The following is a 14,148-nucleotide window of genomic DNA, read 5'->3' as shown; positions in this document are numbered from 1 at the left end:
ATAACTAAAAAACAAAAAACAAAACCATCTCTGCAACCCTTCCTATAAAACAAAAATCTTATTGTTTTATTTACTATATATTTCTAATTCCTTATCTTTCTTACACACACCTACACACTCTCTGAGTTTATCTTCCATCAACATTCATTCTACTTTCTACAGGCAATTAACAAAAAACTTAATAAAGCTTCCTTACTCCATAAGATCAGACTCTTTCTTTTGTTTAAATAAAAAATAAACATTTACTTTTTAAAACTTTGCATTCTAGATATACCATGCTTTTAGTCCTCTAAATCAGCACATAAATTTTAAATTTAAAACTTCATTTAAATATTGTAACACAGGAACAAAAATTGCTACAGTAAAAAATACAAATTCATACTTGAGTCAGGGTGTAAAGAATTATTTTTACAACTGCCAAATTTTCATTCTCTTTTAAAATATTACACTAACAGACTTTAACATACAATACTTCCTAGGTTTATTTTAAATGCTACTGTCATGCCTTTTAAATGGCAGCAGGCTTAATACACTTTGACAAAAGGGTTAGACTTAAATAACCCTTATACAAGAGATATATATATGTATAGCACTGTGTATTTTTGTCATATTGGAAGTAGCTTTTTGAATTTTAGTTTTTTGTTGTATAGGTTTATTTTAACCCTTATTATTATTTAATTCAAAATCATTATAATCTGTTATTTGTGTTATTTGTTATTTTTATGATTAGTACTACACGTGACAATGTGAAGCGCTATGTACACTAATGGTGCTATATGAATAAAGACATGCATACATACATACATACATACATACATAAACTATCAGAGTGACACACAAACACTTCACTCCATGACATGTATATTATTATGCCATCAAACTAGTTTCTATGAGCTTTCTAAGACAAAAACAAACAAACAAAAAACATTTAAAGAGGATGTCCCCTTTTTCTTTTTCCATGCAGAATTAATACATTCATTCCTAAAAAACTACTTTAACATTCTTAAATTCAAGCCATTTCTTCCTAGGTTAATAATTAACTTCCATGTCTCACAGACATGCAAGTCCTGTGACCTTTCAGTGAAAAAGGGTGAGGGAAGGGAGATGGGGAAAAGGGGATTAGAAAAAGGGGGGTCCACTAATGCTGCAGCTATTTTTAAAACAGCCTGATATGTTTCACTTTCCTTCTTATTTAATATATTCTGCGCCACTAAATATCCATTTTTAAAACATTTTATTGCCATAGTCCACACATAATTTCAAGGGACGTACCCTTCGCCGGCGACTGAGAATGTAGGTTCCCCATAATTCTCCAGTAATTACACCGATCAACGCCAGTCGATCGTGTACCAATAAGGTGCCCACTACTTGGTAGAATATAGAGCTAAGGAGCAGTGGTATTAAAAAATAAAATAGTCACCTGTTGCTCCTTAACAAAACTTTCTCTTTACAAGTTTTTTGAGACTTTCCACTTATAACTGCAGTATTATACCTTCTGAGCCCTGAAATGGCCTGCCATTTAGCATAAGGTGTAATCTGACCTATCCCCGATCATAATATAAGTAGAATATAGAGTTAAGGACCAGTGGTATTAAAAATAGTTACCTGCTGTTCCTTAACAATAATTCTCTCCCCAAGTTCTAGGAGACTTATCACCTTATTAACTATTACACCTTCTGAGCCCTGAATTGGCCTGCTATTTGGCATAAGGTGTAACCTGAGTTTATGGCAATAATATAAAACAACAACAACAATAACTGATCAGTATAATATTGATAAACTCACGTGATACAGGGTGTCCCGTCACTCAGGTAGGTTGCCCATAAAGAACAAACTGTCTACAGATTACTCAAACAATTAATCTAACGGCTTTTTTTATTAAAAAGGATAAAGCCATACCTTATTCCAAGTGTGCACGTTTGTGTAATGTAGGCACCTGCTCCGTCTGGGGTTTCCTGGTCCCGAGGTGTTGGGTCCCTATTCGGGCGCCATATGTGAAAGCGTAGAAATAAAATCAATAAGTCAAGGGTTCAAAGTAACAAGTGAGTTTATCAATACCATGGTACAAGTGAGAGAGAATTCAAATTTGAGCTCATGCCTCTAAAGAAATATTGCTTGGTATCACATTTTTATACATTTCAAAATGAGTAATACGCCCTTTAAGGGGGCTGGCTTAGAGATAAATAATAATATGATGACATACAAAAATACATATTGGTTGATACATAAATATGCTTTACATTGCTATATTCTTATCCTATATACCATATATGTGGGCTGCCCTTAACCTTGTGACATAAGGGAGTTACTGTGTCCAGCCCTGTGTGTACTGTAGCTGTCAGATAACAGAACCTAAGGTCAGCAGAATTATCTAAGGCAGGAAAACCTCTTACGATTGCATTTTCAATTCTTGCATGCCTCGTAGAAATTACACAAGGGCGAGTTACATCTAGAAGCGATACTCTGCAGAATCAAACATTACAGTTCATACACGAATGAAACAAATAAGCATACATACAAGCAAACACTCAAAATGGCGGTTAGGCCAAAATGGAGGTGATGATATCCACACACATTATCTCAATCTTCACAGTAACACACACACACACTTTGTGTATGTATATATGGTTGCAAAGATGTTTCTAGTGGTTACTACTTTATAGTGAAGAACACAAGCAATTGGTTTTTATATTCTGCCCTCCCAAAAAAATGATTACTGCGGAGCACCACCATTCTTCCCTCTTCCCTGAGCGAGCTGCATTGCTCTGGCTCCCTTTGTAAATCTTCTCTCCCCTTCCCCCCCTTCTCTCTCCTGGCAGGTATGTGGGCGCCACCCAGCAGTTCCACCCGGTAGATGCCACCCAACAGTTCCACTCAGTAGGCGCCCCCCAGCAGTTCCACCTGGTAGGCGCCACCCAACAGTTCCAAGCGATAGGCGCCCCCCAGCAGTTCCAAGCGGTAGGCACCCCCCAACAGTTCCAAGCGGTAGGCGCCCCCCAGCAGTTCCAACAGGTAGGCGCCCCCCAGCAGTTTCAAGCGGTTGGCGCACCCCAGCAGTTCCAAGCGGTTGGTGCACCCCAGCAGTTCCAAGCGGTTGGCGCCCCCCAGCAGTTCCGAGCGGTAGGCGCCCCCCAGCAGTTCCGAGCGGTAGGCGCCCCCCAGCAGTTCCAACTGGTAGGCGCCCCCCAGCAGTTCCGAGCGGTAGGCACCACCCAGCAGTTCCAACTGGTAGGCGCCCCCCAGCAGTTCCAACAGGTAGGCGCCACCCAGCAGTTCCAACAGGTAGGCGCCACCCAGCAGTTCCAACAGGTAGGCGCCCCCCAGCAGTTCCAACAGGTAGGCGCCCCCCAGCAGTTCCAACAGGTAGGCGCCCCCCAGCAGTTCCAACAGGTAGGCGCCCCCCAGCAGTTCCAACAGGTAGGCGCCCCTCAGCAGTTCCAACAGGTAGGCTCCCCTCAGCAGTTCCAACAGGTAGGCTCCCCTCAGCAGTTCCAACTGGTAAGCGCCCCCCAGCAGCTCCAACCGGTAGATGCCATCCAGCAGTTACAACCGGTAGAAACTGAGCAAATGCCGTCAGAGACAACCTACAAGGCCCCCCAGGAGAAACTCTTCTACCTCCCCCATGTCTGCAACTTCTCCTGCCTGTCCCGGACCCGCCTAGTTTCCCACCAGGGCAAGAACCCCCTGCTCGTCCCACTTCTCTACGACTTTCGCCGCATGACGGCGCGGCGGCGTGTGAACCGCAAGATGGGCTTCCACGTCATCTACAAGACCCCTTGCGGGCTGAGCCTGCGCACCATGCCCGAGATTGAACGCTACCTCTTTGAGACGGACTGCGACATGCTCTTGCTGGAGATGTTCTGCCTGGACCCGTACGTGCTGGTGGACCGCAAGTTCCAGCCGCAGAAACCCTTCTATTACATCCCGGACATCACGTATGGCAAGGAGGACGTGCCCCTCTCCTGCGTCAACGAGATAGACAGGACGCCCCCGCCACAGGTGGCCTACAGCAAGGAGCGCATCCCGGGCAAGGGTGTCTATATCAACACCAGCTGGGAGTTCCTGGTGGGCTGTGACTGTACGGACGGGTGCAGAGACAGGTGGGAAGTAGTGAATGTTAATAGGTTCCCCAATCTGTGTCCCACCAACAGTTCAGGGTGATGGTGTTCATTGTCTTACCCTAATAATTCCTCTTGGTTTAGAACTACAAGCAATGGTATCCCTTTAGAGGACTAAATTGGGAGCAAAGAGAAGGAATAGGTTTCCTATATATAGATTTGTGTACACACACACACACACACACACACACATACAATGCAACTGTTGCAAATCTGTCCTTTCTATTACAGTGATACATTTGGGAGTTGTCCCACAGACAGTCCTGAGCATAGGGTGACAGTGGAAAAAAGATAGTCCAGTGGTTCTCCAGTCCTTAAGTGCTACCATTGGGCAGGCTTTAAGGATATCCCTGCTTTAGAACATGTAGCTCAATAAAAATGACTGAGGCACCTGTTCTTAAGCAGGTATATCCTTAAAAACTGCCCTGTTGGTGGCACTTGAGGACTGGAGTTGAGAACCAAAGTTCTAGTCCATGAAATTACTGTCCTCACTTCAGGGTGTATTCGTGATGCTCAAAGTATAGATCTATGATTCTATTCCTCAGGATGATATCCTGACACAGCACAGACCTGTAGCATGTGTGACGGCCAGGAAGAAGTTATGAAGCATTGAATTGTTCTCTTCCCTTTTTAGAACCAAGTGCGCGTGTCACCAATTGACACTTCAAGCCACTGCTTGCAACCCAGGGGCTCAAATGAATTCCAATGCTGGCTTCCAGCACAAGCGCCTGGACGAGTGTCTTCCCACGGGGTAAGCTGTGAAAGAAGGTACCCGATTTGTCCTGCCAGTGTGAGCGCGATTGTGCCCCGCCTGGGTTCAGAATCACAGTTCTATATAAATGGCAGTTGCAGCCGCTTACAATTTAGCAGTCGGTTTCCTAAAGTCACCTGCCTGTAAAAGCAGTGAAAGAAAAAGCACTTAATCAAAGAAAGTCACATTGAAAGCCATTTGAGTGTTTTTCTTTACTAAATCTGGTGCAATCATTTTCCACTGGCTTTGTTTAAGTTTTCTGTAACCCCTTTGCATTCGAAAGTGCTGGAACAAATGGTTTAGACCATATCACCGAGGATGAATTATTAGCAAAGAGCAACCAATTCTTACTCGCAGCAGAAACAAAATAAACCGGTCTTCAGAATCTGAAAAGTAAACCATTGGAATCCATGCAGCCAACATCATGAGGTTCGGGAACAAAGGGGGGACTTCAAAAAGTGTGTTTAGGTGTTCATAAGTAATATTGGGGATACCCTAATGTTAAAAATGAACATGTAGCCATATTTAGTGTATCTATAGCTTTCCTCCAAGTGTCAATAAGAGCCGTCTCTTCTTCGGTGATACAGACTCGCAGCTCCCGCCCATATTTCCTGCTCTCTTCCCCCCTCCCCCCCTTCACCACTTTCAAATAGCAGCCAATAAATTCTGCAGTACAGGAGACGTGGTACTACAGTACATATAGTGTAGGGGAGGCCAACTCATGTCCTCAAGGGCCACCAACAGGTCAGGTTTTAAGGATCTCCCTGCTTCAGTACAGGTGGCTCAGTCAGTGACTGGGCCACTGATAGAGCTGCCTGTGCAGAAGCAGGGATATCCTTAAAACCTGACCTGTTGGTGGCCCTTGAGGACTGGAGTTGGCCAGCCCTGGTAGAGTGGGTCAGAGTGCAGTCTGGGCAATGCTTTGTGTAGGCTCTATCTAAGTAATGGAACCTATTTCTTCTGCTGACCTGAGGTGACCTCTCTGCCCGTAGGGTCTATGAGTGCAACAAGAGGTGCAAGTGCAACCTCAACATGTGTGGCAACCGTCTGGTCCAGCACGGGCTCCAGGTGCGCCTGCAGCTCTTCAAAACCCAGAACAAGGGCTGGGGTATCCGTTGTCTGGACGACATTGCTAAGGGCTCCTTTGTCTGCATCTACGCAGGTAAGGCATGAATCCCAGTAGGAGGTAGAGGTGTCAAAACAGATGTGTAAACTGCTGCAGGACTGGAAAATAACCCTTTCACAGGTCAAGACTGGTTGAGAATACATGGGCAGAATAGTTTGCTCCAGGTCATAAGAAATAAGTGACATGTTCCCTTTCTATCATTTGTGGTGGTTCTGTCTCCAGCCTGCGCTTTTTCTGCCTTTGCTGTTGCTTAGTACCTGTGCTCCAGTTCCGCCTCCTATTGCTATGCTGCTTTGTATTAGAGCTGCAGCCTGTTGCCTCAGCAACTACTCTTCCCTTCCACCTCTGAGGTCTTGAGTTGCCTCAATCTCTTCCTGCTTCTAGGGAGTGCTTCCTGTTTTTAGTATACCTGTTAGTCTGTGTTGGTTTGTATTCTCAGCACTGGCTGTGGCTCTCACACCCTGCCTTCCTAGGTATAGCATTGTATTTTTTTTACCAGACTGCTTATTTTTGTGCATTTTGGAACTTTTCCCTTCTTTCCTGTTTGCGTGACGGAGATGCCAGTCAAAGCTTACTGAGCCTAGGACAGAACAGTAAAACACACACAGTCTGGAGACAGAACAGGGGTGTACACAAATACAGACACAGCAGGCTTCGTTGTCCCTGCGTTATGGTGGAATATGTTGGGATATTGTGCTTCACCGCTGCCATTAAAACCTGTAGATATTCCACATTTGATGAGACATGTTACCTGCGGGACAGTGTTGCGCTACATCTGCATAAACACGCACAATCTGTATTTGTGTTTTCTTAATAAACACAATGCAGTAAGAAACGCAACTTGCTTTTACTAGATTTTGTGACAGTGTTTTTAATAAAATTCCGGTTCATAATGAAAATGTGCTCGGGCGCATGTAAACTGATTCAAATGGAAACGATGCACCAGATGGTCTGTAAATCTGCATGTGTCATTAAGTAGTAATACATGTGACATAATAATATCACACATTAGGAAATAAGCGCTGGAGACATAAAGTAACATCAGGAAAATGGAGTCCCTGCTCCGAAGAGAATACCATCTACTTAGATTGTAAGCTAACACTAGTAATAGTCACTTAGTGGTAACCTTAGTGAACGGAAGGGAGATATGAAGCATAACTGAGTAACATGAGAGGACTTAACCTACTAAAAAAATATTGCTACTAAAGTGCTACATGGTCTACATCCTAACTCCTCAAGAAAATACTGAAGGCCTCAACATATGCTGATTGGATGGGGGAATATGATAGAAACTTCCAAACCCCGTATATGAGGAGTTTCCCATAGAATTTGATGAGGGTTGCTTATGTAGCAGAGAGTGCCAATTTGGCTTCAATCTCTCAAACTCCCATTGATTTAAATGGGATTTTCCAATCGCCACCATTGCAGTTTCATGCATAAACCTCTGTTTGTTTAGAGTTCTTGTGAGGTTTGGTTGTAATCCACCCCCACCTGATCTCTCTCCCGTCCGCACAGGTAAAATCCTCACGGATGACTTTGCGGACAAGGAGGGGCTGGAGATGGGAGACGAATACTTTGCTAACCTGGACCACATCGAGAGCGTGGAGAACTTTAAGGATGGCTACGAGAGCGAAGCAAAGTGCTCCTCAGACAGCAGCGGTGTGGACGTGAAGGAAGACGAGGAGGAGGGCAGCGGCAGCGAGGAGCAGGAGGAGTCCAACAATGAGAGTTCTGATGACAACTTCGGCAAGAACGAGGACGTCACTGCCAGCTCGGTGTGGCGCAGCTATGCCACACGCAGGCAAACCCGGGGCCAGAAGGAGAACGGGACGTCAGAGACTGCCTCCAAAGACTCTGCACTGGCCAGACAGACCAGCCAAGAAGAAGCTAGCGACTGCAAGCTGCCCGAGGAGACCTCCAAGAACAAGGTGGCCACGTGGCTGAGCTTCAACAGCATGGCCGACCCCTTCCTGGACTCGGACAGCAGGTCTTCCCTGAGGATGGGAGAGGCAGATGTCAAGCCAGGAAAGGTAGAGGCCCCCACGCAACCAGAAAAGCCACCCTTCTCCAGCATGGACATCGCCTTGAAATTCCTGCAGAAGGTTGAGCCTGCGAAGGTGAGAGAGATACATTTTAAGTAGGCAGAAGGGATAAAGATATTGTATTAATGGTTACATGTAGGGTTGAGGATGACTAATGGGCTTCTGTCCAAACTATTTTCAAAACACAAACGTTTAGTAACCCGTTTCAAAGGTTCCTGCAATTATAGTGGCCCTCAAAGAATGCCAAGAGGGCAAAGGGTTAAACAGAAAATTAAGGATTTGCTGTGGATCTCGGCTAATAATCAAGTTGGTAAAAGGTAGGACAGGTTAGTTTTGTATCAGTCAAGTCTTACAGGAGAGATAAATGAAAAGCCCTCAACCCCCCCCCCCCCCCTGAATCGGAATACAACGGCATTGTCCAGCGTGCTATCTGTGTGATCTATGTGAAAGATAATTATTCCATTACACAGCTGAGGCGGGAGAGGCTATTACATTGTAAAATCTTCATGGCTATCTCATTTCTTACAGGAGTCTGCAGGTGGAAGCAAGTTCCCAAGGTATGTTCCACCCACCACTTATTTACAGACCTCACTGCTGTGTCACTGCATCCTCCTGTCTCTTGGTCTGCCAACCATTCTCTCTGTTTTGTAGGTTCGGTGACGGCAGCAGGGTGTATGGTTACAATCCTTCCCCGGCCAAACCACAGGGCATCCGAAGACCCATCAGCAAAACCAGCATGCACCAGATCAGACGGCTGTCAGCCCCGGCACAGGCTCATGACGTAAGAGAGGCAACCAGGGCAGTTTGTCTCCAGTATATGAGAGGAAGAGGCTTTAGTTTGTTTTTTGTAAGACTTCTCAGAGGTTGTAATACCTGTTCACGCACCAGCAACAGATGTAATGGCGAACAGAGCGTTATAAACCTCAACAGGTATTTCTTCTGTGTTGCAATACACATGAAAAAGAGACCCGTGAGGTTTAGAAAGCTCTATTCAACAATTGAATGTACAGGATAGGAGTTTGAGAGGCCCTTGTCCACGTAGTATTTTCATTGGTCCTCAAGAAGTAGTGGGAGCGTCCCTGGTGACGGAGATCTTGCTTTTGTTCAATAATGTGCCTAGGGCTGATTTTACAGAAAGGAATGGTGGTATTTTTAAGTATAGTTTTGTAGGGAGAATGTTACACTGGGGACCACACAGTATTATCACTGACCGATCACCGCTGTACAAACCTCACTCTGTCTGGCAGGAAGTCCTGACGCTATCCAGCAGCTCCGACAGCGAGATGGGTAGCGGGGCCAGCAAGAAAGCAGCGGGGCAAACGCAAGCCGCGGCCAACGACAGCGACGACATCCAGACCATCTCTTCAGGGTCTGAGGAAGAGGAGGAGGAGAAGAAGAACACTTCGGCCACAGCAGGTGGGTGTGACCATGTGACTCACTCGAGCTCAGTAGGGAGGATGTAGATCCGAATGCCACCGCGGTGCTAGGATCTGGTGGCCCAATACATCCATTTTCTTCTTACAATAAGCAGCAGAACGGAAGGGCAGGTGCACATAAACCGCACGCGATATTAACACATCCAAGCTTATTCTAGCAATGCTAAAAAATATATATTTTGAAAGCGGTACCAGGAATCCCATAATTCACTTTTTTTTTGGTTACCACCGTATCCAATACAAGTTTGCAATATTAAGCAGTAGTAGTTCATGAAAGGTCACACTCGGGCAAGTCCATGCTCGGTGGAACCAGAGTGTCCGCGTGTATTCCATCTATCACATGTTACTATAACTAAGCAGCCACAAAATACCTGTTCCCATTAAAGTGAACGTGCTGTAAAGGAGTCTTCTGGCATATCACCGTGTAGTAGATTTGGCTTTTTAGTTGATTAATCCTGTGCATGAGACTCCCTCTTATCAGACGAGGAGATGGTTCTGCCTTGGTCCATTTTGCCGTCCGTGGGGACAGCCACGCATTGCTGTGTGTTATGGACTTCTTTGGCAGCGTAGAGGTTCTTTTGCACAATTTCAGGCCCCTATTAAATGTGCCACGAACTTGCTTCCCATTGCTGGAGAAAAGATAAGCTCCATTCCAATGAACGGGGCTAAAATTGTCTCCAGCTCCGGGAAACTGCATCTTGAATTATTGGGTCCTAGTCCGGTCTGTTAAACCTCTCCTGTTGTGTGGCCAGGCCCAGTAAAAAGGCAAGTGGCCGTAAAATCCACCCGCGGATTCGCCCTGAAGTCTACTCACGGCATCACGGTCAAGTCCAACATGGCGTCCGCCGACAGAGGGGACGGTACCATGGTGCACAGGAAAACGCGGCAGTTCTACGATGGCGAGGAATCCTGTTACATCATCGACGCAAAGCTGGAAGGGAACTTGGGCCGATACTTGAACGTAAGTCAGGATTACTGAGCAGGGACATCTGGTTTCCCACCGGCTAACTGCACAAGGCAGAGTTCAAGGTGCAATCCCGGCTAGCTGACTCAAAACATTTTGCAACCATGCTTAAAGCAAAAAGAGTGATGGGTCGTTTTGTGGCTTTGGAAATTAAGCACACACTGCCCTTTTTTTCAGGACCTCTGAATTAGGGGAGTGCTGGGGTCATTCGAGTGCATTCTTTATGGAGAACAAAGGCCCGAACCCTGCGCTCCTCCCAAATGGTCTTGTCATTTATTGGTGAACTTGTACATTTTTATTGTAATGTAAAAGTTTGCTAATAAACTGCAAACCGATTGGGGAGGAGCGCAGGGTTTGTGTGCGCGTCTTCCGTAAATGTCTGGCCAATTTCCCAGCTATCCCTTCCCAGGATAGTCCATAAGGGATTGAAGCGATATAGTGTTGCTGATGCGTTCCTCTTATACGGATGGGACATTTTGGTCGCGACCAATGCCCGTCGGTGTTTAGCCGCAGGAGGACACTCTGCTGCGGCCCGCTTCTAGAGAAGGTACGTTTTAGGGTACGGGGTTAATGGTTGGAGTAAAGTGTTTTAGGGTTAAGGTTAGTGGCTGTGTTGCGGCGGCGAGGTGAGCTGCGGCTTTACACCGGCGATCATTTGTTCGCTGCGAAACGGCCACGACCAAATGTCCAAGAGCGTACTTTATAAGGGTAGCTCTGAGCTCATCGAATTCTGTTTAAAGTGTTTTCTTTACCCTTATCCCCCACCCTGTGTCCTTCTCAGAGAGCCAGTACGGAGGAGGTAGGGGGAGCTTTGCCTGTGCAAGCTGATGCTAAACACAGTGACTGCTGCAGTATGGGAGCAAATCTCCCAAGTCAAATGAGTCCAGTTCCTTAGAAACTCATTTGAACAAATAATTCAAAATTACTTCTAGGTGTCAGATGTGGGGGTTATTTACCCAGATTTAACCCACTAAACAAATAGGTAAAGTAGTAACTTTAAGGATAATTGAATCTTTTAAATTGGTAGATTAAGCTGGTAAAAATGTTATCTGCTCTGTGAGACTGAACCTTAAAAGCTTCCCCCCCCCCTATATTGTTTAAATAAAATGAATACCCATTTCACATCTCAAGCAACAAACGGTTAAATCGAAGTTACTGCGGCTTTACTCCGGCACTGGGATCAAGTGGCAGCTTCCTCCTCCTCCTCCTCCTCCTCCTCCTCCTCCTCCTCCTCCTCCTCCTCCTCCTCCTCCGTTCCTGATCAGTGCAGATTTCGCCTTGCACAACTGGCAGAGTTTTTGGACATCGCTACTACGTCCGGAGTTGGCCAACTCCAGTCGTCGAGAGACACCAACAGGCCAGGTTTTAAGGATACCCCTGCTTCAGCACAGGTGCCTGAGCCACTGATTGACCCACCTGTGCTGAAGCAGGGATATCCATAATACCTGGCCTGTTTGGCTCTTGAAGACTGGAGTTGGCCACCCCTGGACTGCCAGACCCCATAATATAGTGACTACGTCCCAGGGCACCCAAAGGGTTAAAGGGATCCAGAGGTGCATAAAACACACAACTGACCATTGTAAGGTGTCTTAGCTTTGCTTAGTGAACATGTGTCCGTAGCAGGCAGCAAAGGGTGTGACTGCATATGGATGTCTACGAATAATTTTTCTTCTACTGTAGAAGTTGCATTGCTTCCTTATCAATACGATGTGATCACAGCATATAGACTATAAGGGTCTCGATCATGCATCTTCCTCCCTCCCCCCCTTAATCCCATTACAGCACAGCTGCAGCCCCAACCTGTTTGTGCAAAACGTGTTTGTGGATACGCATGATCTGCGGTTCCCGTGGGTGGCTTTCTTTGCCAGCAAGTAAGTGATCTGCTTAACTCCCAGACACATTCCTGTTTAAGAGGTACGAGACGGATTTTTTTTTGTTTGGGAACACGCCAAAGATAAGGGCAATGTGTACTGAGCAGCGTAAGCCTTAAGGATCTCACGGCCCCACTAGCTTGAACGTACAGTAAGGTGTCTTGGCAAGTATGGTCCTAAATCTTCTATGTATAAAGAATTATGTGGGGGGTGGGTGTCTACGAAATGTTTATTATCAGACGGTGACATTCTCGGGTAGAAAAGTCTGATCCTCTCTTTTTCGCGCATCAAGTTTAGTCATTAGAAGGTAACGTCTCTACACTCCTTTTTATTTTTAGTCAAAATACCAGTTAGAGCTCCTAAATAGATGTCTTTCCACAGACCTCGTTAAGATCAGCACTTTTTTTTATGATTATTAATTTGACGTTTGAGTTCACTTCTCCTCGGGGAGTCAGTGGCTGACATTTTCATAGTCTTCAGGTTTACAAGCAGAGAAATGGGAGGGAAGGGGGGGGGGGAGAATGGGAGGGAAGGGGGGGGGGAGAGAAATGGGAGGGAAGAATTACGGCAGCCCGTATAAAAAGGTTTATTCAAAGGCGGCCTCAACAGGGTCTTAAGTGGGGGGAGAACGGAGGGAGATTAGCACCTTTTTAGACCTTCATTAACCCCTTCCCTGCTGGGCAGGCCCGCAGGGCATTGTGAAACAGGGAAAGGTGGAAGAATACTTGCCATCTGAAACAGCGGCGCGTAAAAAACACCAGGGAAAAATCTAAACTTATGCCAAGTGACTTCTTGGTTTTCCGGTGCGCTCCGTGTGCTCCGTGTGCTCTGCCCACGCCGCCGTCACCTCCTGGGGATGTTATGTACGACTGATGGGGTCCTTTTGCCGAGTGGTTTTCTGCACAGGGAAGTATTAGGATTCTTGGCTAATCCTTCCGGCTGTCTATTAAAAAAAACCTTGGACTAGGGGTCGTCAACTCCAGTACTCAGGGTCCACCAATAGGTCAGGTTTTATGGATATTTCTGCTTCAGCACAGCTAAGCCACCTTTGCTGAAGCAGGGATATTCTGAAAAGCTGACCTGTTGGTGGCCCTTGAGGACTGGCGTTAGCCACCCCTGCCTTGGATGCTTGGTGTATAAATAAACAGGCGGGCAAGTTCCTATGTTTGGAAATACAAACGGCAGACATTCCACTCCCCGCCACGTAGATAGCACGCAGCCACGTAACTCCTTGTGAAATCGCGCGGCCCTCGCTAACACTTGCTCTGCACACAGGAGGATAAGAGCCGGCACGGAGCTCACCTGGGATTACAACTACGAGGTGGGGAGCGTGGAAGGCAAAGAGCTGCTGTGCTGCTGCGGGTCCACGGAGTGCAGAGGCCGGCTGCTGTAAATCCCTACCACGCCAATATCGCGTCTAATTGAAACCGCATCAGAGCGGACAGGCACCTCAGGGGTTAGGTCTCCTCCCCCCCCGCCGCCCCAGCCCCCGTTGCAACTGACCCCCTTCAATACTGTCACCCACTGCAAAACGTTTGGTAGAATGAGGTGTCGTTTGCCATTTTATTTTTTTTATGTATGAATAAAAAAAACAATTTAACACACACGGACTAATGTGCTGAGGTTCCTTGGAATACGCGGGGTTAATCCATCACGCCGCTGGGAAATTTGCTGTGGCAAGTACAGGGATTAATATATTGCTTCTAGCCTGACCAAGACTATTTTTAGGTTCGTTCTCCTTTGTGTATAGATCTTAAACATGACAGACTACATCAGCGGCCAACTCCAGTCCTCAAGGGCCACCAACAGGTCACGTTTTAAGAATATCCCTGCTTCAGCA

At 46.2% G+C, this 14,148-nt stretch overlaps 1 protein-coding gene across 7 annotated transcripts in view; it reads left to right on the top strand.

Moving 5' to 3' along the window:
* Positions 1-13,912, top strand: part of SETDB1 (SET domain bifurcated histone lysine methyltransferase 1) — a 60,263-nt gene extending 46,351 nt beyond the window's left edge. For all 7 annotated transcript variants that reach the window (XM_075607567.1, XM_075607569.1, XM_075607565.1 and 4 more), the window contains 10 exons: positions 2,820-4,100; positions 4,753-4,869; positions 5,862-6,031; positions 7,511-8,112; positions 8,566-8,594; positions 8,689-8,818; positions 9,285-9,453; positions 10,226-10,434; positions 12,220-12,308; positions 13,584-13,912. In XM_075607567.1, the coding sequence (XP_075463682.1) occupies positions 2,820-4,100; positions 4,753-4,869; positions 5,862-6,031; positions 7,511-8,112; positions 8,566-8,594; positions 8,689-8,818; positions 9,285-9,453; positions 10,226-10,434; positions 12,220-12,308; positions 13,584-13,701 (2,914 nt within the window). In that variant the 3' untranslated portion in view covers positions 13,702-13,912. The remainder of the gene's footprint in view (positions 1-2,819; positions 4,101-4,752; positions 4,870-5,861; positions 6,032-7,510; positions 8,113-8,565; positions 8,595-8,688; positions 8,819-9,284; positions 9,454-10,225; positions 10,435-12,219; positions 12,309-13,583) is intronic.
* Positions 13,913-14,148: the final 236 nt, after the last annotated feature.

Source organism: Ascaphus truei, chromosome 7, assembly GCF_040206685.1.
Source record: "Ascaphus truei isolate aAscTru1 chromosome 7, aAscTru1.hap1, whole genome shotgun sequence".
In the NCBI taxonomy this organism is placed as follows: Eukaryota; Metazoa; Chordata; class Amphibia; order Anura; family Ascaphidae; genus Ascaphus; species Ascaphus truei.
The sequence above is the reverse complement of the archived record's forward strand: the minus strand, read 5'-3'. Positions and strand labels throughout refer to the sequence as shown.